The following is a 25461-nucleotide window of genomic DNA, read 5'->3' on the forward strand; positions in this document are numbered from 1 at the left end:
CGTCACCCATGCTCACTAGAAGGAGTTTAAAGAAGCTGATGGAGGGAGCCAGGGAAGTGGGAAGAGAGCTCAAGAAGATCCAGGATCATGTAGAGGACTTCATACTGTGTACGCCTCTTCAGGGGAAAGCAGTGGAGAGGGAAATACCCAAGGATCGGATAGAATGGAGACAGAAGTAATTCAGCAGCAGTAATGTAACTTGGGTCGCCTATATCTTATGAGAACTGTGATTTGTGAGAACCGCCACCTTTCCCCTCTTGCATTGCTAACACTGTGAAGATTAGTGTTAATGGAAATATTTTAAGAGTGCTGTAATGCTATTAAAATATATTTGTATGTACTTATCATATGTTTGGACTTACATAGTTACATAGTATTTGAGGTTGAAAAAAGACACGGGTCCATCAAGTCCAACCTATAGTGTGTATGCATGTGAATCTGCATGTGTATAAGTGTGGATGAGTCCATTTGCCATCTTCTTCTTAAGTGTACCTGTACCCCTGTATGTTGCGGTCTCTGAGGAAATCGTCCAAATGTTTTTTGAACGAATCAACACTCTTAACTGAGATCACTGCTTGCGGCAACGAGTTCCAAACCCTGACCGCTCTCACTGGGAAGAAACCCTTATGCCACTTGTGCTTTAATTTTTTCTACACTAATTTTACATGGTGGCCTCTAGTCTTTGTTATGGAGGTTACTATAAAGAGTTTATTAGTGATGTTACTATCACCATTGAACAGCTTGTACAAGAAAATTATGTCCCCCCTTAATCTCCTCACTTCCAGCGTAAACATGTTTAAATTTAGTAACCTTGTCTCGTGGCTTAGGTCCTCCATCCCCTTAACTAATTTGGTTGCCCTTCTCTGGACTCTCTCCAGTTCAAGGACATCCTTCCTGTGGACTGTTGACCAAAACTGGGCCGCATATTCCAAATGAGGCCGAACCAGCAATCTATAAAGTGGCAAAATTCTAGCCTTGTCTCTGCAGTACATACCCTTCTTAATACAAGACAGTACTCTGCTCGCTTTGTTTACCGCGGCCTGACATTGCAATCTATTATTCAACCTGTGTTCTACAACGACCCCCAAATCTTTTTCCCTATTTTATCCAGGTCCCCCTGTAGTGTTATAATGTCTAAGTCCATTTCTATTACCCTCCCGATTTTGGTGTCATCAGCGAACACGGAAACATGACTATTCACTCCCTCCCCGATATCATTAATAAACAGGTTGAATAGCATAGAACCTAACACAGATCCCTGGGGCACACCGCTCATGACCCTAGACCAATCTGAAAAGGAACCATTGATCGATACTCTCTGGACCCGTTCCTGTAGCCAGTTCTCTATCCATGTACACACCATTTCATCTATGCCCATAGACCTTAGCTTGTGTAGTAAGCGTTTATGTGGTACTGTGTCAAATGCTTTCGAAAAGTCCAGAAATACCACATCCACCGGCCTCCCACCATCCAGATCTCTATTCACCTCTTCATAGAATGTTAGTAGGTTGGTCTGGCAGGAACGGTCTTTCCTAAATCCGTGCTGATTATCATTTACAATGCCATTATCCTGAACAAACTCTACTAAGTAAGCCTTAAAAAAAACATAAATTATGATCAAAATGATAATTGGGTGTGACCCCCGAAGGTTTCACTAGAATAAATGGGTCTTCCTAGCCAGTCTAGGGATTTTAGTAACATGGCTACCCCAATAGCACTTACCAGCCCTTCCGTGGTGACCAATAAAACTGTGATCGACACTGAAGATATGATGCTGAAGAACTTTATTATCAAACTCTGGTAGATTGGGTTAGGGCACAGGACACCCAGGATAATGTAGCACTCACCCCCAAAAGTGCCGTTGAAATATATGGGTCTTCTGTCCCACACCAGTATTGACTGGTTACCTGGACCCAAGTGACACCTGTCACGGAAGGGGCGCTACTCCAAGTGGCCACGTGACTTCTTTTGATGGCAAGAGGGTCGAAAACCCCTATCTGTATTCCAGCCCCGCCATGCCACCAACTGTCATGCATGGCGGGGCTGGAGGAGGGCCGTGCAACAGCACGTACACACAAATAAACTAACTAAGCTGCCACCACCCACAACTTATAGGCTTGTGGGGAACCTTTCCCTGGATTCTGCTAGTCTGTGCACTCAAGCAGACTGGCACACAGGCTTTGCAGACCACACACACTGCTCTCATTAGCAGTTACAGGTTAGCTAAACCAGGCACAATTACCTCTAGTGTCAGTCGCTCCACTCACCGTCTCCTGCACTACCGCTAACCACCACTCAACTCAACCTGGCTGGACACACACACAGGCAGATGCAAATCTGGCATACAATCTAGTGTACTCTAAGTGGTCTTCTCACGCCCCCTAATAAGATCCCCCAAGCTATCCTCTGAGCTAGAACCTTGGCGTACCCCACTTCTTCCACTGCCCACACACACCCACATCAGACACACAGATCCCTGCCTGGCCTTGACTTACAACCGAGCTACAAGGCACCGATGATACAATCAATCGACTATACACATACAACCGACACACAACAGTCTCTTCAGGTTCGTGCGTTCTTTTAGAGCAATCAAAAACCAACTTATTATTTTATATTTAATAACCCTAGACGGGCAGCGCCTATGAAAAGATAGTTACAAAAAGTTACAAAAAGCAGATGTTACAAAGTGAGACACACATACATACAAGCCAACAGCATAAAATAAAATGGGATAAAATTTACAGGGATTATGCTTAATCCTGCTTCCGGGGTTGGATAGAAAACGTGGGCACACTCCCATGTGTGAAAGGAGCCCTTGAATGTGACAATTTGTCGGCTTCCGATCCCCATTATTATACAGTGAAGACCAAAGCCAGTTTCCACCCCCTGAGATCAGCCAATCAGATGGAAGGGGCTGGAGACTGAATATTACCCCCTGGGTCTCGGGTATTATCTTTCTATTCATCATCTTGGAACCCTCATAACTGTTTCCAGTGGTGAACTATGGATCCAAAAGTGATGGCTCCGGTTCCAGCTATTGTTCTGCTATCCGCATTGTCCAAATTCCATCACTTTGCAGCTAACAGAACCAGAAGCACATTAAAGAGACCCAATTATCAGAACTTTGCCATCCTCTATGGTAAACCTCTGACGACTGGTATCAAGGGGAATCACCAGCACTCAGTAGAATAATCCAACATGTCCATTTATTGGACATAGGCGTCACACAATCACAAGAGCCAACGTTTCGAGACCACGCAGTGTCTCTTCATCAGGGCATAAAGAGTGACGTCACACTTTATGCCCTGATGAAGAGACCCTGCGTGGTCTCGAAACGTTGGCTCTTGTGATTGTGTGACGTCTATGTCCAATAAATGGACCTGTTGGATTATTCTACTGAGTGCTGGTGATTCCTTTTCCTACATTGTGTCTGCACGGTGCCATCCGTGTTCATCACTACAAGCACCATTGTCTTCATAGGCCTTGATTGCTGCAAGGTGTGCGGAGGATTTCCCCTTCTATCCAATTTGGTATCAAGCGGCTCGCCTTTGCGCCACCATTCTTTCCCTGAAGGTTCTACGATCATATCATGTATGGCACAGGAGTTATGAGATATGACCTTTAATAACCAAACTTTTAGGCAAGTTTTCTCTCAATAAAAAGCAGTAGCGGAAAGGTAACAGGGCAGTTCACCAGCTCAGCACTTCAAGACCAGGGCTTCACAGGAGGGGACAGTACGAGGGCGCTTCACAAGACGAGAGGACTTGCTTGAAGACAATGACATACAAAGGATACTGCAACGAGAAGCCATTCTTCCTAGGCCAAGTCTTGCTCATTACGGAATTTATTGGAGCCTGCAGCCTAAGCTAAGTACATTTTCAGTGTTTCCCCTCCTGTGAAATCATACATGTACTAGAAGATAGTGTAGTGGGTGCATGTGAATGTTTGTAGCAGCCTGTCTTGTTGATGTATTTGTTTGCTTTTCCTGTAACTAAGTTTGTACACGCAGCATTTTCGCCAAGTAAAGTACTTTTAATGCTACTGGGTCAGTTTCCTTGAAGTTTACTGCAAGAACAGACAACAAATAGAAATTAAAGTTTTGCCAAGCTTTACAGCTGGGCTCATCCTTGAGACGTAACTGGGATTTGTAGTCCAGAGCATTACACTCACCCAGAGACATTCTGTCTAGAGACGTCAGGAAAAGAATATACATTGCATATGCATTGCTAAATTGTTCCCTGCTGGGGAAGCACAACAAACCTACATCTGATTTAATTTACACTAGACAGTTAACGAGGATATATGTAGATTTTGTTACCTTTCAGACAGTATTCACTAAAACAAATGAATTGGCTCAGGATATCCTATGACAGGCCAAAAAATAAAGGATATTTTTATAGCCGCACCGTGACAACACCAACACGTTGTTTAGAACATTTAAAATGTGCTTTATTAAAGCTAGCAATAAGCCTTGGAAAGGACATAAACTGGTTAACAGAATTGACAATATTAAAAGCAATGATGCAATACAACCGCTCAGCAAAGTAAACAGGATTGGTGTTTGTTTAATTTAACCGCCAGTGAAAGGCCTCGCCTGAAATGCACTGTACGAGTGGAGAAAGAAACTCTCAGTTGCACAATACAGAAATACTGTTCAACAAGTACCAAAGTAAATATGGCTGACTATGAGGGCCTATCTAGCTCCTGTAGGTCCTAGATAACCACTGGCCAGTGGGAATTCTACACACACAGGGTCTGCCGGCATTGGGGCCCTTTAAATTCTATGGTTGAGTACTCAGCCTTTGCAAAACAGTATTTGTAATTGACAGGATGGAAAGGGGTATCTTCACAAAGTGTCACAGAGTAACAAACATTAAAGGAGAACTATGAGGTGAGTGATTTCCACTCACCTCATAGTTCTAGCCGACCAATGACAATGAGACTGTCACAGGTCGGCTCAGTAGATCGGGAGGTGAGCGAACACATACCGGCGTGCGCTCCCCTCTCGATCCTGTCACGGCTCCCTGCAGTGACAGGGGAGGGGCTGGATTCCCCCCTCCCCGCTCCGACATGCCATCGCTGACTGGCGTAACGGACAGGGGAGGGGGCAGGTACAGCTGGCTCTGCCTCTAGATAGGCAGAGCCAGCTGTCAGTCACGCAGCTGGGCGGATCCAGACATAATTGTCGGGATCCGCTTCAGCTGCGGCGTCTCAGTATACCGCGAGCTACAGCTTGCGGTATACTGAGCCTAGGGTGACGGGAGGACGCTAGTTTGTGTCCTCCCGTTACCCTAAGGAGAACTATGGGGAAAAGCCCTAACCCCATAGTTCTCCTTTAACAGATGCAGTGATCCACCTTCAGATTGCAATGACAGTACACAGGAACTAGCAGGAATAGGCAAGATCCATACACACAAAGATGGCAAAAGATCTCTCACCGTTTAGATGCACCTTATATATCCTCTTTGCAGAAATTGGATGCTTGATAACTGTCTCAGCAGACTGGATGGCGATGGGTGCAAACTCACCTCAGCCGGGTTAGCCCCCCCATATCAAAATTTTTGAACAAAACATATGCAGTTGGTTAGATCAGGTTAGATCTCTGTTGTTTGCGTTAGATCTCACACAGAAATAGATATATTAACAGACATAGCTAACTGTTTGGTCAATTTTTTGATAAGGGGGGGGGGGTCTGATGACGGGTTAGCCCCCCCTGCAAATAACTGTTAATATCTCTATTTCTGTGTGAGATCTAACGCAAACAACAGAGATCTAACCTGATCTAACAAAGATCTAACCAACTGCATATGTTTTGTTCAAAAATTTTGATATGGGGGGGCTAACCCGGCTGAGGTGTGCAACTCAGGCCGCAGAACCCCACAATCTGGACGATGATGGCTGCAGAACAAAAATCCGCCTCTAGATGTCACTGCACTGTTAGCACATCTTCAGAGATCAAACAAAAGGGTAGCATAGCATACTGGGGCTCCCCTCTCGAGCCTGCGCCTCCCTTTATAGGTCTTCATAGGAATCACAGACTGTGGCAGTACAAAAGAGACACAAGGGACAAATCCTCTTGTCTTCCCACGTCTAGCGGCAGCACAACAGCTTGTGTGCCTCTCTCCTAGTCTGATGAGCCGGCTCTCTCTTGTCGTGTGGTGGGCGAGCCAAAAGGACCTGGCAGCCAATTACAGCTCTCCTCCAGTCTCTGCTCTATCTGTGGGCTATCAGTCTAGCCAGAGAAATGTGGTGCAGTGTTTCAGAGAGCAATACTCTGCATATACTACAGGAGCAATAGTCTGCCTGTGCTACATCAGTATAGACTCCATTAAAATTGTAGAACAAGGTACTTACTGCCATCACAGATAGAAGACCTTTAAGCCAGTTGTGGCGATCTGTGTCTTGAGCTCCTGGCAGTTCCAGTCACTGGACCCCAGACTCAGGCCTCAGTTTGAGCACATGGCTTTGTTCTCTAGGCCTCAGGCCTAGCCCAGATCAGAAGATTCTCTGCATCCTCCCCCCAGACAAGAGCCTGGTTGAGGAAGAGACCATCACATGGTCCACCCCGAATATTTACAGTATGTCCTCTCCCAGCATGCACCACTGGCCATGAACCTCCTAGTGATTGGCCAGGGAGACATACACTGAGTGGCCAGATTATTATGACCACCTGACGTTTGTAGGCAAATTAGCTATAATTTTGCGCTGAAGTTAGAGGGCCAGACCATTATAAATAGGGAAGCGGGTTGTTTACCACGACAGTAGAAGTGATTTCTGAAGATATGGGGAAACAACGCGATTTAACAGCCTTTGAACGTGGGATGATTGTTGGCGCTCGGAGCCATGGAGCGAGTATCAGCAAAATAGCAGAATTCGTTTAAATGTTCAAGAGGGGCTCATTGTTAAAGTGTTTAAAGACTGGACTGTCAGCCGAAAATCTGGGTCTGAACATGCGAATTGTGGCCGTCAGCGACTAGTCAATGTTAGGGCAGAACGCAGGGTGGCAAGACTGATACAAGGCAACAGAAGGGCAACAGTGCCGTGTCAGATTCCTCGCATCACCTTTCACCATCTCGTGGAGTCACGAGGCGGCCCAACGAAGTCGTCTCGCGGTCCAACGAAGTACTGATGGGGTGGTCATAATAATCTGGCCACTCAGTGTAGATATTCATAACACGCTATTATTGGTTGCTCTGCTCTATGGCAAGGATAGACCCAGCAGCAGGCAGATCCAAACGATAACAGATTGATTAGGGGAAACCAAATGAGCACAAACTATTAGATCAGTATCAGACTGAATACAATCTGACAACAACTATAACTAATTGTTGAAGAGTTTGGAGAAGGCAGGAGAAGTGAACAATCTAGGACAACATAACTGAACTGGAAAGTGAGCTGAATTGAAGAATTTTTCCAAATCAGCTATGTTGTTCTAGATTGTTCACTTCTCCTTCCTCCTCCAAACCCTTCACCCTTTAGTAAATAACCCTGTAAATCTAAATAAACCCTTCTGCTTTGATGGGGTGCTACAGATATATCTGGTTTCAGTTTCTATTTCTCACAGGAGGAACCCAACAAAACTGTGTTTACTTAGATAAATGGTATCCGTGCGAGGCGTAGCCAAGGACTTTAAAGCGTAAAAGTAAGAGAAGGTCGCAGAAGGACAGAAGTCTGATATGTTGGTAACTATGAACAGACAAGAATCTTCCAGGTAAGAAAGAACTGTATGTTCTCTTACTGAAGACTGGGACAAATGAAGGAATATTAAGATTGGAAGACAAAAATCTTAAATGTAATTATTCCTGAACATTTTGTCCTTGAGGAGAACGGTAGGGAGCAGAGCAAATTCCCAAAATTTCGTTGCGTGAATATGACATTTATTGTGGCCAAAAGTTCTATATGGGGCAGAACGGAGTTCTGAGAAAATCTTTGTGATGTGGAATGTTCAATATGTAGCAGCTGTTATACAGAGAGAAAAATATACTAATGATTCTAGATTGTGTTTACAACGTGTGATGCAGTTTTGATGTCTCTCTCCCTCTCTCTCGTTCCCAACATACTTTCTATTTCTCTGTGAATCCTTCTTTTTCTTCTTCTCTTATCCCAGGCGTTCCTACTGCTCTCATTTTCCCCCCCCCCCCCTTTCTTTTCCATTAAACTCCAACCTTGTTCTTCTTCAACCGTTCCATCTCCCAACATTTTTGGGAGCTGGATCATCCACAAGGCAATCTAGACAGGGACCTAGAGTCCAGCGGTTATCGAGAAGGGGCCTCAACTCAGAGCATGCACGCGCGTAATGTCATTACGCACACTTGTGATGTCATCACACACGTGTGTAATGATGTCACGCACACTTAACTGCTGGTGGCCATCTCAGCAATGGATCCCGGCAAAGAGAGAAGGGGATGTTCATCCGGTGGCATAAGGTCTGCTGCCGGGTCCCCTCCTCCGTCATGCAGCTGTCAGGCTCTCGGTCCATGACTTAGTGCCCTACTATTCAGTGGAGGTGTTACCCCCTCTGATGGTGTCACCCGGTGTGGGCCAAACCCCCCCCCCCCATGACTTCACTGCCCCAACTACAACCTTCATGTTGTTGCAGTAAACCAGAGACATAGCAAAACTGGCAAAAGCTGTACAGCTTCTTATCAGTCCCCTTATGGCTCTCTATCACCAAAGAAGCACAGGCTCTCTTTCTCATGTTCCATTGGGTGGGGTTCCAGTGCGACCACGACAGCAGCCAATAGACTCCTTCTCTCTCCTCTTCTCCTGCCCACGTAGTCCAAACTCTTGGTGGGAGACAAGGAAAAAGGATGGTGAGTCACTGAAAGTGCTCAGGCTGTGTGGCTCCTGCTACTTAATGGGCTGTCAGCCAGAGCTACAGGACACGAATACATTTTGCTGAACAGAAGTTCTCAGTGGAGTTCCAGGCGATAGCTATCATCCAAAACTGATGACAGAGGTTAATAGGAAGACAAGATGTGCAGAGAAATAAAAATGTGTTTAGGCAGCTATTGCCTATATCTGAGGGGTCATATAGAATTTACTTGGGTCGAGAGGAGTGAAGGACTGGAGGAGGATTGTACAGGAAAGAAAAAGAAAGAGGGGATGGATATGTGAGCAATAATTCATCTGATGGCCATTAATGAATAACAGAATCATGAGCCTAGCCATGACCTCTCAGGAGCTCAATAGTCAGGCTTACTGTTCTAGAGTCACTTATCCTTAAAGTGACGTCCTACTAGTTGAGTTTACTGCAGTTGTTACCAACCTATAAATAAACGTTGGGTTGCTGCTCCTGGGAAGTCTGGGACAGACAATCCCTACTTCCCCCACCACGCTTTACTACGTTCCCCATTTCTACGGCTCCTAAGAGGGTAGTGTTAAAGTTCTGTAGTTTGCCATTAAGAAATATTGATGGTGTAGCGTCACCCTTTTTTGTGTCAGTGATACCCAATACAGGATAACACTATCTCTGGTTACAAAGGATGGACTACAGTAATAGAACTAACGGGTCTCCCTGTGTTGCACCTGTAAGAAACCTCTATAATGGATTCCCCACACTCCAGCACACCTTGACTCTAGGGTCGGTTTCTATGGGCTACCGCAATTCAGTAATCTTCTTGTCTAGGAGTATTTTCACTCACTTTGCCGATTAGCACTCACCGCCCTGTAGGGTAGTCGATTAAAGTGATGTCCAGACTGTAGCTGTAATGCTGAAAACTTTTATTGATGAACTTCAGGGAGAGAGGTGGAGGATTAGGATCATCCAGGCAGATGTAGACTCCTTTACATGGCAGAGTATGGTAGCTGTCTCCATTCACAGCAGGAAGAACACCTGACACAGCAGCACTTGTGGAGAAGTCACCAGTCATGTTCATACTTGTCATCAGCAGTAGCCACTGGGCATCCAGACTCAGGCTGCAGTGTAAGCACATGGCTAGTCCCCAGACTTCAGGCCTATCCATCTCACAGTTAGGGTTGCCACCTGTCCAGGATTCACCCGGACAGTTCGGGTTTTGAATGCTGTGTCCGGGTTTCATGGCAGCAGAAACCCGGACACAAGATGTCAGGCAGACAGGGGCAACCAAAATTAAGATAGAGGCTACTGGCCCTTCACTGTACAGTCTCGACTGTGATATTTACCTATGAATGGTTGGCGCTTTTTACATATGAATAAGCCACGACTCCAAAAAAAATTCTGCGCGTCGCTAGAGTGTTCGGGTTTTGCTTGAAGAAAAGGTGGCAACCCTGATCACTGTCCATAGCAGCATCCCCACAGGCAGGGCCTGGGGGAGGAAGAGAAAGCTCACATGGTCCACCCCAAGTATTTATCTCCTCCACCAGCATGCACCACTGGCCATTAAGCTCACACTGATTGCTGGAGCTCTGCTCTGTGGCCAGGGTACACCCAGCAGCAGACAGATGCAAACGATGACAGATCCATTAGGGGAAACCAAATGAACACAGACTAAAAATCAGCATCAGACTGCATACAATCAGCAAACACTTAGTTTAATAGCACTCCTGCCTACAGGGTGCTACAATGGTATAGCTCTCTCTCTCTCTCTCTCTCTCTCTCTCTCTCTCTTCTTGTTTTTATACCGGCTTCTCTACCTCCCTTTTTACCCTCCTCCTGTGACCAACAAAACACACTTGGCACATAGCCACAGTTTTGCCTTATCCATCTACCCTTATACCCACCCGCACTGAACTAAGCAATTCTGCTCCAATACCTGTTTTCCTTATCAATTTCAGAAGAGTTTCTTTCATCCCACCCTCTAGTTACACCTTCTCAACATCCCTATACCCTGAGAGGACAGGTAATAAAACCTCTAGTAACATCAATGCTTGCCCTTCACAATAGTCTAGTTTATATTCTTTCAACATCGGCATACCAGATATATAGAAATTAGGGCTGCAACAACTAATCGGCATAATCGATAATCGATTAATCGGCTTCCGATCAGTTGGCCCTGTTCACGGCTCAACACACGCTGCGCGCCGCACCTCCTCCCCAACTCAAGGAAATATGTAAGCACATCAAAATCAGAAATTGTTTAGTAACATTGTGTTATTCAACTCATTCTTACATCATGTTTTGTTATGTTTGATAAATGCATATGCCAAGCAGGGGTAGAGACCAAGTTACCTGTGACCAGTGTTTCGAGACAGTGGAGGATTATAACTCTATCCCATGTAAACACGTGTTCTGCTGGCCTTGCATCTCAAAATACCGAGCTGAGTCACCCCCATCTAGAGGCAACTGCCCAACATGCTACTTCAACCAGGTAGGAGCCATATTGAATGGACAAAATTAACATGATAATATGATTCTCTATGTACATTATCCTTATTAACTTTAAAATATAAGATACATATGATCATGTGATTCACTATTCAAATTAAAGTGTATCTAAATCCATGAACAAAATGTTAAAATATTGCAGCTTACCAGTCCTTAGATTTGGTGCATGACCACCATTAGAATTCCTGGGGCCCCCTACACCCAGGGCCGGATTTACTCTCTCTGCTGCCCCAATGCCAGGTTGCCCCCCCTGTATGCAGGCTGACATTGCCGGGATCACTTCTACAAAACAAGCGGCAGCTTCCCCGCTGTACATTTAGCTCTGCTTGCCAAAAGCAGGGCTAAATGTAAAAAAACAACTACCCACCTGGCGCCTGGAACTGCATGTCCTGGGCGTCGAGAGATAGGAATTCCACACCCCAATTGCTGCCCTTCTACTCCCTGCTGCCTCAAGACCGGGCTTCGGTTGGCCTTGTGGGAAATCCGGCCCAGCCTACACCATACCTGACAGGGCCCCTCTGCTGACTAATCAACGCACAGTGAAATGCTGCATTGCACTCTAATGTACAGGAGAAATGGAGCGGAGGTTCTCACCCTTAGTGAGACCAAGGCCCTAAAGTTTTCTTCCTAAAACCTTCCTTAAAGTGGTTATTAAAAAAATGGAGCTCCGTAGGTGATTGCCATTATGTGCTAGTTTGCACAACATATTAGCACATTAGGGCTGACTTATTTGCAGAGTTACTTGCAGACAATGCCCTATGCTGTCTCCTCTTCGTCGCTGGCACTGACATCTTCTCCCAGGTTCTTTTATTGGCTGGCATGATGTAACTCCTGTGCATGAGAGTTACTTCATTCCAGCATGCTGGGTCTGTGCACTGAAAAAAAAATTGCTGACAGGCAGGTAGGAACTTTTTTGGTAAAAGAGACTTACACAGTGTTTGCTATCAAAACCTGCCATGTTTTAGGACTAAAGAAAACCACCCTCTCCTCATCTCCGTGACATAGGTGTTCTGTAGGTCCCAGAGAACTGGAAACAATGCTAACTAATAGCAATCAGCAAAGGAAGAGAGGGCAGGAATCTATATTTCTGGAAAGATCATCATGTCTATTTTGTACTTATTGAACAGATTTAACAAAATGCATTCAATGGTGCATTTGAAAGACTCAAAGGGAGCAAATAACACAAGCTCATTGCTGGAGTTTAGATATACTTTAATACATGAAGGAGAGATATCAATCATCCAACCATGTGCAATACAAAATGTTATTTTCAAAACAAATTGCCTTGTATGTGATTAGGCATTTCACTTCTTGGCAATACTTTCTGACTTTAGTTCTGTAATTCCCCTGAACAGCCCCTACAATTGGTATCGACAAATGGGACCGGGCAATTACATCTAGAGGAGTCTGCAGTACAGAGATGTTTCTTGGAATGTGAGGACCGCCCTGTCTATGTGATCAGTGTGGTTGGAGAAAGACGAACAGGAAAATCACTTCTAATGAATTATCTCATGAGGGTCCTTTGTAGTCTGGTAAGAATGTCAGAGGGGTAACTTGTTCAGATTTATTCCATAGATCAGGCTCACTGAATATAATAACTGAAAGTTGAGCTCCTAACATGGTCATTTCCGGACAAATGCCCCTTTTGCCCATTTGTTGAGGTGGAACTAAAATACCCTGTGTTTACCTGCCAAAGCAGCCCCCCCAGAGATGTGACATTAGGGCTCTCCCTCATTGCAAGCTCTTCTGTCTTAACCTTCTCCTGGGTTTGGCAGCTTCAGCCATTTTGATCTGGCCCTGGCTGATATAACTCGCATGAGAGTCAATTCATCCTGGCATCAAAGACACGCTGAGATTGTACACTGAGCTGCACATACGTGACTCAGCGTACAATCTTTGGAAACTTGCTAGTAATCAGGCATAAAAGGCATACAGAGTCACTTCTGCAACAAAAAACCTTTCTGCTTTTTTACTACTGACTATAGTTCTGCTTGTTTTGGGTCAGTTTTATTTTAAAAAAGCTTCTTTGTAAAATGTTGTGTTTGTGTGTGTATTAGGGTTGCCACTTCCGGGTTTTTAATGCTGTGTCCGGGTTGCATGGCAGCTGAGAGCCAGACACATGATGTCAGGCAGACAGGGACAACCATAATTAAGCTAGGAACTACTGGCTCCCCACCAAAATAGTCTAGACTGTGATATTTGCATATGAATGGATGGCGCTATTTACATATGAATAAGCCGCGACTCATTCTCCCCCAAAAATTTCCATGCGTCGTTAGAGTGTTCGGGTTTGCTGAAAGAAAAGGTGGCAACCCTAGTGTATATACAGTACGTATATATTGTGGTATTGTGTGGCAATGCCACTGTAGAATTGGGTGTTCTGATCACCCAGGACTCTTAGCCAGATGGGCTGAGAGGTGTCAGGAGGCAAGGATTTGTCTGGATTCTGCTTGGGATCCTTGAAGTGGGAGGTTTCAAAGTGATTCAGGAGGCATGAGATCTCTAGTCCTGGGTTCAAAGCTTTAGCAGTGACCAGCACCCGATGATTGCACATCGGGTGCACTCATACAGCACACGATAAGCACAGCCCTTAAGGAAAGAATGCTGACTAGGGGAATTGGCTCCTGCTGGGACTTGGGAACAGACCATGGTCAGGGGTCAGGACGACTCCACCAAAAGTCAGAGAGGAGTCAGTTGAGCTCCTACTGGGATGGGAATGGACAGTGTTCAGGAGTCAGAAGGACTTCCCCAAAATTTAAAGTGGCTTCAGGTGGTGTGTGTGCTGGAGCCACACGAAGACAGCCTGGGAGGCTGGGAGAGAACTGGTGAGGCTAGGAGAGCCATGAGCCTGAGGGGCCACCAGTACAAGCGTGGGACAGCACTACCAAGAGGACCAGTGGGTCAGAAGTGCTAATGTGTAAAGTGGAAGCCAGGAGGCTATACTTATGTTGTTTTGAAGCCTTGCTTTAATGTTATGCTGAACAACTCCTGCCAGGGTATCCAAGATGGATGTATGAACTTTTGTTTGAATAAAAATGGGCTACCAAGCCCTTAAAGAGAAGATATTGCGAGTAAACCGAAATAAAAAAATATTATCAGGCCGTAACCGAAACCGGTAATGTTTTTTATTTTATTTTTTTCAAATATTTTATTTGTATTTTTATAAACTTTTTAGTTTTTTATATTTATTTTTATTTATTAATTCATTTTTTATTAAATATTTTTATTTTTTACAATACTTTGGGGAAATATTATATTTCCCTTTTAAAATAGAAAAAGAGATTGAGAACACAAAGTCCTATATCTCTTTTTCTGTGTCCCCTGTTATCAATGAACAGGAATCCTCTAACTGAGTGTTCCTGATCACTGATAACATGAGTACATTGTGTGTTTACTATAACCACAATCATGAATGGACAGGAGGTGGTGTAGATCACTTCCCATTCATTCATAATTGAGGATATAGTAACCATTCCTTGTCCTCAATTATCTACAAACACTCAGCGATCACTGACTGCTTGTACCCGCTCTCCTCTCTGACACGCTGTCACAGGAGGCTGAGCGAGCGGTGCGAGAGGAGAGCTCAGCCTCTTGTGACAGCGCGGCCTGTCTCCGCCCACACACCGCTCTGCCGGACTGTGATAGGAGGTTGAGTGGTGTGGGAGCAGAGATGCGCGCCGCTCACAGCGCTCTCCTCCCGCAGCGCTTGGCAGCCTGTCACACTTTCTCTCCTCCCCACTGGGACACAGAGCAGCGCCCAGCGGGGAGGAAAGAAAGAATGGATGCGCCGATGTATCGGCAGGAAAATCGCACTTTTGGCATTATGCCAAAAGTGCCATTCTCGGCCGATATGTTTCGGTGGCCGATATATTGGTGTATCCCTAATGAGAATAGTTAATGGCAGGAACAATGTTCTTAGTGGGATAATTACCTCTATTGTCAAAGATCGAAGGGAGTTCGTGTACTGAACTCCCTTTGATCTCCTGTCACAGAGCTGTCCCGATCCCGGCCGCTTCGGGCACAGCGGATCTCGGGACCGGCAACGGCAGTGACAGCTTCTGATACAAGCGATCGAGCGTCTCTCGAGACGCTCGATCGCTTGACTGTTAGCCCTCGTTCACACCTGACTGTTTTGTAGCGTGTTCTACGCTCGACGAACGCTCTACAAAACGGTCAAAAATATAAATTGCATTGTAGTCAATGGTCTCGTTCCCACCTTGCCATATTTCCGCCCGTCCCTAACGCCCTACAAAACGGCCCATGCCTAAAAAAGTCCAGGTACTACTTTGGGCCGTTTTGTAGGGCGTTTCCATTGGGATACAGCCAAGTAGTCTTCGGAAACGCGCGACGGTCGCGCAACTTTTTTACGGCGAATCGCGGTAAAAAACGCGCGACGGTCACGCGACAGATGCACATATGCAATACGCCTAGGTGTGAACGAGGCCTTAAGCTGCTCGTCGGGCTCCACTGTCTGCTCGTCACAGACGAGCAGACGAGTGGATTTTCGAGCCCTGTATATATATATATATATATATGTATATGTGAAACTGGGCATATTCTAGGAGGAATACTTGATGTTCTACTCAGAAATGCAGAAATATAAGGCTTCAGCTTAAACCTCCTGTATAGTCCTAGCTATAAAAAGTGTTCCAGTGTTAATAAATGTCTACTTAAATTAATAGGAGAAGACGAATGTTCCCAGTTTAGGAGGAGAAAACGAAGTCCTGAATGGTTTCCCGTGGAGGCCTGGCACTCATACTGTCACTGAGGGTATCTGGATTTGGGGTAAACCGTTCCTGCTGGAGAGCAATGGAAAGAAAGTAAGTGCCTTCCCGTATTTTACATCAGGTACTGCACTATAGGTGCCTCACCAATGTATTTTTAATGGAGTTGTATATTAGTAATTTTATGGTCATGGTGTAGTGGCCTCTGATGTTAAGTTTGGCAACACTGGTGATCTGCTAGCTTGTGTCATGTACCGGGCAATTGCTACTGCAATATAATATAAATACATCTCACCCCCGTTGTCCAGATGTAAATCTACGGTACACGTACGAGTCACCCTCCTTGTACACACTGGGTCTCGAAAGTTGTAGGAGTCAATCAAAAATCCAACCGCCCAGATACAAACCTCCAACTGTAGTGCTAGGGGTGTAAATGCATGTGCAGCCCAATCGGGTAGAAGATACAGGCTCCCATGTAACCTCTAACGCGTTTTGTCCATATTGGGCTTCTTCAGAGCATACATGGAGAGCATAACGGAAGGCACCGTTGCCATGTCTATTTTAATCAGAATGTCTATTTTATATAAGTGTCAGGGCACTTACATACGACAACATATAGTGACCTAATCTTCTCATTATCCCTTCTCTTCTTCCACACAGGCACATCCTTTAATATGCTTTCTCTACCATTGCTTCGCACAATTGTGTCTTCTCTTCTTAAACTTTCTTGCCTTTACCCCCAGGGCCGGATTTACTTCTCAGGAGCCTGTGGGCAGAGAAATCTGAAGCAGCCCCCACATCTATTCTACTATCACCCCATTAACCACCTCCAGCGGGTTCACGTAAATATATGTCATCCGTTGGAAGTGGTTGTACCAAGAACACGGCACGTTTTAAACAGCAGGCGACTGATGTTTAAATACAAGCGATCCGGCGTCTGTACAGGCACCGGATCGCTTGTACGGTGCGGCGCCGTGTCCCCCTCGGCTTTCCGGGCTCCATTGTCCCTCTTGTGAGGCAGTGACTGGCGTGGAGGGTCTGCCCTAATAGATCGGAGGAGAGATCAGCGGCTTCTAACCGCGGACCTCTCCTCCGATCACTGGACCTGGAAGTGATGTGCATTGAATCACTTCTAGTGTCACTGAGCACATTCTCTGGCTCCTAGAGGGCTCCTCATCACCTCTACCCACTAACTCACTCACTGTCCGGAACATTGTCATTCATTTAAAAAACAAAATAAATACAATTCGTGATGAGAACTCCATTGTCCAGTCATCTTCTCCAATTAACATACCAAGGCCACCATCACATTTGTTACTTTCCTCCTTTTGACCCTGGCACTACAGAGGAGGTTACAAAGCTTTTCTCTGACATCCACCTCAGCATATGCCCCCTGGACCCTGTTCCCTCACCACTACTCCAATCACCCTCTTGTTCTGTCCTACAGCCTTTTACTCACATTTTCAGTCTTTCCCTCTCTACTGGCATCTCCCCCTCCCCTCTAAAACATGCACTTGTCAACCTAATACCCAAAAAACCCTCACTGGACCCCACCAATCTTAACAATCTCAGAACAATCTCCTTATTTGCATTCACCTCACAACTGCTGGAACGCCTGATCTGGAACCGCCTGACCCGCCACCTCACTGGTAACAACATCTTCAACCCTTTACAGTCCAGCTTTCAGGCCCAACACTTTGCCACTACCCCTTACTCTTGTTATTTGGCCCTTTCTGCTGCTTTTGAACCAGTTGACCACCCGCTCCTCCTCAAAAAACTGCATTTGCTAGGCCTTCAAGTCTCTGCTCTCACTTGGTTCTCCTCCTACCTATCTTAGCGCTCCTTTAGTGTCATCTACAAATCTAACTCCTCCTATCCTCTTTCTGGAGGGATCCCACAAAGCTCTGTCCTTGGACATCTTCTCTTCTATATCTACACCTCCTCCCTTATTTGTATTGTAATGTAACTGTAATGTCTTTCTTATAATGTAAAATGCTGCACAAACTCTTGGCGCTATATAAATCCTGAATAATAATAATCAGGGCCGGATTTACTCTCTCTGCTGCCCCAAGGCCAGGCTCCTCAATGTGCACTCCTACCTGCCAACCCCCCTCCCCCCATGGAGAATGGCAGACCTGCAGGCTGCATACAAGTGATCTCGGTGACATCACTGAGATCACTTGTACAAAACAAGCAGCGGCTTCCCCGCTGTACATTTAGCTCTGCTTGCACAAAAAAGGGGGCTAAATGTAAAAAATCACTACCCACCCGGCGGCGCCCGTCAGGAAATAGGAATTCCACACCCCTGCTGCCCCTCTACTCCCTGCTGCCCTGAGGCCGGGCATTGGTTGGCCTTGTGGGAAATCAGGCCCTGATCATAAGAATTATTTTATTATTAATAATATTTTAGGTTGTAGTTTTTCGAGTAGAGGGAACTTCTTCGGGTGTCTAACATTGTTTTGGCCAATATAGTTGAATTTCTCAGAAACCAGTGCTAGTGGCTCTCTTTAATGCCAGTCACTTCTTTGAGAAATAAGTTTAGGTGACTGCTGTCAAGGCAGGGCCACTGATTGGTTAAACTTTGATCTCCCCCTTCAGCAAAAATGATATGAAGAAAGTGTGCAACACCGTCTTTCAGGAGAGTTAAATATGCAAATGTCTCTGTTTTAATGTCCGCATTGAAGGGTGCTGGATGGTCAACAATGGTGGTGACGGTGGGAGATTGATATTTCAATAGGTCTTTTTTGAATAGACCATCCCAGTTGCTGCTGTCTCTTGAAAAACGCAGAATGCCTTGCTGGCGATGTAACAGTTCCTCAATCTTGTTCCCTACAGATGGCTGTATTTCTTCTGGACACTGAAGGCACCGACAATACAAATTGCCATGAGCCCACCAACATAAAGCTGTTTGTACTAACAATGATGATCAGCTCTCACCTTGTAAGTTACAATTGGTCTTACAGCATTATGACAAGCAGCCTTGTCATAATGAATAAATATTGTAATTTTGGCAAAATGCATTAATAGGGAAGGAAAGTGAAAGTATTTTTTTTAAAGATGAAATGGTCATTAAATGGTTCCTGAGGGTTAAAGAAGCTCCTTTCAACTATCCCGACCAGTTCTTTTGCCAAAGATGGCCACTCAATAGCCTTTCTATTTTATGACAGAAAGTAAATAAGAGACAGTGGGCAAAAAAAAAATGTTAAAAAAAAATGACTGTACACAAATACACAAAAAATTATGGAAAAATCACAAATACAAAGAACACTGTAGCAAATATTAACCCAAGCAGCTTATTGAGCAGAACAGAGATCCACTTTGGTAACGCTTTGCCGAGTACGAAATCTTTTTTGATGAAATGACAATATACTTTCCCTTTAAGGGTCCCATTCCCATCTGTTTACTTTTGGTTGCATTTTAGCAGAACTTAAAATGGAGCTGAACCCAAAAAGTGAAGATTTGCTATGTTATATGGAACATCTATTAAAAATGTATTGTGACTAAGCAGCACCCTGAGAAAACGCCCTTTTGTCTGGAATTCTTTCTGAAAAACTGCATTTCCTGTTATGTGAGGGTGCCTATGCATTTCTGTATCTCATAGTTATATATCTGCAGTGTGAGATCTAAGGCACGGCTGCCCAGTGGCGGAGCTAAGGAACAAAGGGCCCTGGTGCAAGATTTTTTTTTGCCCCCCCCCCCCAAAAAAAAATCACAAACACATCGCTCTCCTCCCGCAAAGCTCAGCCGGCTGTCACTTTCTCTCCTCCCCCGCTGGGACACAGAGCATTCCACCACTGCGGCTGCCTCTGGCTGCTAGTCTCTGATTTTGGATGAGATTTGGTGATGTCATTTTTGTGTTGCTCACTGTTTTCCTTGCTGGAGGCTCTAAAGCCCTGTTTCTACCAGAATAGCTGCCCCCACACAAAGACAGTGCTAAACAAGACATTGTAAGTCAGACCTCAGTAATATTAGTAACTAGTCCTTTGCCTACTGTCTGGCTTTTTTGCCCATAGCTTTCAGACTTCAGTTCGTCTTTATCAGGCACTGAAAGTATATATTTACTAAAAAAGTCCTTTATAACAATTCCACTCATACCTTCTACCTTTTATTGACTTTTCCTCAGGCACCTAAAATCCAACCATATGTGCAGCACCCCGCCTCCCTCCCAATCCCAGAGTCATGTTAGGGACCCCAGAGACAAGGTGGGGATGAGTCCTTAGTGGTTGTGGGATGTGAATGTAGAATTGGGTGCAAGTCAAAGATCTCAGAGATTTTATTCCTCCAACAGCTTCAGACACCTAGAACAGTACAGACTGCAGACTCACCAACCTGGGGTTGCCACCTGTCCAGGATTCACCCGGACAGTTCGGTTTTTGAATGTTGTGTCCGGGTTTCATGGCAAACCCGGACACAAGATGTCAGGCAGATGGGGGCAACCAAAATGAAGATGGGGCTACTGGCACCACACTGAAAATAATCTTCACTGTGATATTTACATATTAATTGGCGGCACTATTTACATATGAATAAGCCGTGACTCATTCTCCCTAAAAAAATTCTGTGCATCGCTAGAGTGTTCGGGTTTCACTGGATGGAAAAGTGGCAACCCTACACCAACCACTTCCCAGCTTCACATTGCAGAGGACCTTTAAACCGATTGAGGTGACACTGTGCATTGTAGAACTTTAGCTGGTTAGCAGAACTAGCATAGAACTCCCTGGGCTAGACATCAGACTTCCTGCGAGGGCCAAGCTCAACCCTAGCTTCTACGACACCTCCAGCAGAAGAAGTTCCTCCCTGGTTCTCCATCCCACAAGACATGCAACTAAGACCTCTGTTTTTAACCTTAGCAGTTAGACAGTATTTTTTGCAGACTGGCTGGTGAATGTGCTGGGAATTTTTTTGCTGTGGTTTTCCATCCCATTCCCCCTTTACTGACAGGACAGCTGCAAAACCCAACTGGGTCTCCATCCCTGACCACCTACAGGTCTAATCAGACAGCACTTCACATCACACACACTTGGGGTTGCCACCTGTCCAGGATTCACTCAGACAGTTCGGGTTTTGAATGCTGTGTCCGGGTTTCCTGGCACCAGGAACCCGGACACAAGATGTCAGGCAAACAGGGGCAACCAGAATTAAGATAGGAGCTATTGGCCTCCCACTGAAAATAGTCTCAACTGTGATATTTACATACTAATGGGTGGTGCTATTTACATATGAATAAGCCGCGCCTCATTCTCCCCAAAAAATATGTCCGCGCGTCGCTAGAGTGTTCGGGTTTTGCTTGAAGAAAAGGTGTCAACCTTACACACCCTCCTTCAGGCAGGAGCCCGGGGGGAAAAAGCGACACTCACAAGATCAGCCCTGAATAAATATGCTCTCCTCCAGCATGCACCACTGACCATGAACCTCCTAGTCAGGGGCGTCCCGAGGCTGGGTGACACCCGGAGTGGTAACCGAGTGTCATTGCGCATGCGCGTGACGTCACCATGTGATACCTGCCGGCGGTCATCTTGGTGATGGACGCCGGCAGAGAGAGGAGGGGACAGTCACCCGGCGGGATAAGGTATGCCGCCGGGTCCCCTCCTCTCTCCTGATACTGTCGGGCGTTCGGTCCATGACCGAGCGCCCGACTTCTCAGAGGGGGGTGACACCAAAATGACTGTGAGTCATTTTGGTGTCACCCCTCCAATGGTGGCACCCGGGTGCGGGCCGCACCCCCCGCACCCCCCTTGTGACGCCACTGCTCCTAGTGATTGCCTAGGGAGAAACACATATTCATAACGCCCCATTATTGGCTGATCTGCTCTATTGCAAGGTCAAACCCAGCAGCAGGCAGTTACAAACAATAACACTCAGCTTAAGATAAACCAAATGAGCACAGAACTATCAAATCAACTAAGTCTGGACACAGTCCTGCGGACTAAATTTAAGGACTCACCCCACATATGACAAGGTGGCTGCATACAGAAAATAACTCTTGATCTGCATTATAAATGACTTTTAATTGTAATTCATTCTCAATGTTTTAGGTGTACAATGTGAAGACCAATGTAAAGAAGACAGATATAGACTATCTGGAGGTAAGAAGATCTTCATCTATTACATTTGATAAAGCCGCATTATCTGGTTACATATTAATAAAAACTGGATGTTGTTTTTCAGATTTATTGTGATCCAATGGAAAGTGATCCATTCCACCCATTCTTTGCATTAAAGGTAAACATTATCTGCTATCATGTTGGTCTTCTTTGTGTTTATCACAGTTTGACTTCATTTTTTACTTAATAACAATGATTGGTGCTTTGACTTTGAAATAAAAGCAATACTGAAGACTTTGGTGTTAAATGTCAACTGTTCCAGATTTCCAGTAGAACTGAAGCCATTTTTTTTGTAGCATTGGATAGAGTAAGAGTTGGTGTCCCACTGGCGAGACTTCCCTTCACTTCCTGTCTGATAACCACCAAAGGAAGTGAGACGAAACACCACCATATCCCTAGTGGTCAGAACTAGAACCACCAGAACTAGTGTCTAGTGCAAACCCAAAATTTTGGAAACTTTATAACTTTCAGTTTTAGTGATAATGGTCACCAGGACAAATAGGTGTAGAATGTTTCTGTATGTAGTGGTGTATTTGAACAGGTGCTACCTGGTCCAGGTACGTAGTTATCGGGACATTTTATTCTGAATTACTGTATGTAAATTAGTTCTTCCATTTCGGCTACAGTGTTGATGCGTGCAAAGCATTCCTGTATGGTTGGTGTCTCAGAATATATTTTGCCTCATTCAACAAGTGTAGTGGTGGACAGGGGCGTATCTGCCGCGAGGCAAACAAGGCGTTTGCCTGGAGCGGCAGATTCGCTGAGGGCAGCAAGCTTTTAAAACAATTCCTTTCTTCAACTCAGCTCCTTCTCATACAAACTACTCTTGCACAACTCCTCCTGACACTTACCTCTCTTGCACAACTCCTCCTGACACTTACCTCTCTTGTACAACTTCTCCTGACAGTTACCTCTCTTGTACAAGTCCAATCCCATACTCTGTTCTTTTGCACTACTTCTCCTCACACTCAGTTCACTTGCATAGTTCCTCCTCATACTCTGGTCTTTTGCACAGTTCCTCCTCTCACTCTGCTCTCTTGCACAGCTCCTTCTTATCCTTGGCTCTCTTTCACAACTCCTTCTCACACTCAGCTCTCTTGCACAACTCCTCCTCACACTCAGCTCCCTTGCACAACTCCTCCTCACTCTCAGCTCCCTTGCACAACTCCTCCTCACACTCAGCTCCCTTGCACAACTCCTCCTCACACTCAGCTCCCTTGCACAACTCCTCCTCACACTCAGCTCCCTTGCACAACTCCTCACACTCAGCTCCCTTGCACAACTCCTCCTCACACTCAGCTCCCTTGCACAGCTCCTTCCCACTCATGGCTTTCTTGCACAACTCCTTCTCACTCACAGCTCTCTTGCACAGCTTCTCCCCACACTCGGCACTCTTCATTAATTTCACAGTTCCGCAATTCAATGCTGATTAATGTTTGTTTCTCTTTATAGTATTTTGATGTCTTGGTTCGGGATTGGCATGATTGTGAAGACTATGGAGCAGATTTTGCTATGTCCTACATTAAAGGAAAAATACAGGTGTGTAACATTATATCCATCAGAATTATTTCACAAACTTTTTATTATTTTCAAAAACAGTAAAAACACAGGATATAAAATATAGATCCACTGACGCAGCAGCGAAAGACAACTCTATAACCAAAAGTGACACAAGCATCATATCTTTATCAGACATCCATATTATCAAGGTGTGTAGAAGTTAAGAAGAGGAGGTTAAGAACAAAATCACGTCTTAGTGCCCTCACAGCTCCACTGCACTCCCAACGCTAAGTACCACCTAGTGGTGGATCTGGAGAGAGTGAGCGCGTAAATCCTGTATTAAATGGGGCCCAACCCCTGGAGAAAAAATCCTGAGAGGGTCAGGAGAGCATACAAGATCAAAATAAATTCTTAGAAAGGGAAGTAGTGGGACAAGAGAAACAGAGCAAAACAAGGGTAAGGGAAGGAAAAAAGGCTAGAAGAAGTAGTAAAAAGGAAAAGAAAACCCCCTATAAACAGAACAAAGACAAAGAAGAAGACAAAACCAGAGGCAGAAAAATAGAAAGGAAGATAGAGGAAAGAAGAGGGGAGCATTGCCCTGGAAAGAAGGTTCAAATTTCTCAAGGGCAGCCGCTAGATAACGCTCCATAGTCTGAAAAAAATGAAGTTTCTCGATGATGTCTCACGGTGGGCCATCTTGTGGTCACCTGCCTTGAGCTCTATGAATCCTGTTGAACTCCAGACGTTCTTGTGGAATGTCAGGAGCGAGTTTCTGGAACAGGGCCGTGACAGTGCCCGAGAGATCTGTAATATGTCGAGGCAAACACCTTATCCTCAGGTTTCCGCAGCAGTCCCCATTTCGGCATCTTCTTGTTTTTCTTGCAGGGCTTGAATATCTTGGTGTAAATCTTCCATAAGTGCTTCATGGCCGTTCAAAACGGTTGTGATGTTCCAACATGGCGGTCTGTTTGGCAATTTCTTTTAATAGATCTGCTGAGAGTTTCCTAATGTTAGCCGAAAGTTCTTCACGGACCACAGATCTGATGCTAGCCAATAAGGCTGCTGAAGGGACTGCTGAAGTTGTCTGTAGAGCAGACGCAAAAAGAGTCTGGCTATTGATCGTGCTATCCAAGTCATCCATCAGAATTCTAATCATCAGATAACCTAACTGTCCTTGCGGTGGCAAAAGGCTCTCACCACCTGGCATCAGTCTGATCTTGATGGTTATTGAGCACATATAGAAAAACACCCATTAGTGAACCTTTGTAATTCTTCAGAGGTCATAAAATATTTTTGTAGTCGGGCTTTGGTTCTTTTTTTGTTTGAGGGAATTGACTGGGATGAAGATATGACAAAAGTCATTTATGAGGGTGCTGGAGCGGTGGGATAGAAGAAGGTGTGCAATGTGAGCAGAGTGCCCCAAGAGCAGGGTAGCAATGCACAAATGAGCCTCAGAGGATCCCCTGTTGAAGTTGATAGAGTGCTACTCTTTCACTGTGTGCTATGGACATAAAGTAAATGTGAAATTAAACAAAGGAGTGGAAATCACACTTCATGGACTTCCTAGATGGCCTTTTGCACCATCCCTGGTCTGACAATAACACATACATCCAGCGCTCCCCTCCTTGGAGAAAAAAATGATCTACACCCTCCAGACTGATCTGGCTCCTCCTACAGACTGATGGTCACCTACAAAAATCAAACAGCATTCATTTATCATTAATTAATCTATTTTTCATGAATCCATTCAATATATTAACACACACAAGAGCAAATCTGCAAGATCCTTCACAGAGGACAATCTCTGAATAAAACCCATTGACTG

The 25461-nt window shown here is 45.1% G+C and overlaps 1 protein-coding gene across 1 annotated transcript in view; it reads left to right on the forward strand.

The window, feature by feature from the left end:
• Positions 1–22768, forward strand: part of LOC108791433 (RING finger protein 112-like) — a 50220-nt gene extending 27452 nt beyond the window's left edge. Inside the window, exons 4-6 of the mRNA XM_018561922.1 lie at positions 22068–22118; positions 22201–22254; positions 22763–22768. Of these exons, the coding sequence (XP_018417424.1) occupies positions 22068–22118; positions 22201–22254; positions 22763–22768 (111 nt within the window). The remainder of the gene's footprint in view (positions 1–22067; positions 22119–22200; positions 22255–22762) is intronic.
• Positions 22769–25461: the final 2693 nt, after the last annotated feature.

This window comes from Nanorana parkeri, unplaced genomic scaffold (genome assembly GCF_000935625.1).
Source record: "Nanorana parkeri isolate BGI_ZX_2015 unplaced genomic scaffold, ASM93562v1 scaffold551, whole genome shotgun sequence".
Classification (NCBI taxonomy): domain Eukaryota; kingdom Metazoa; phylum Chordata; class Amphibia; order Anura; family Dicroglossidae; genus Nanorana; species Nanorana parkeri.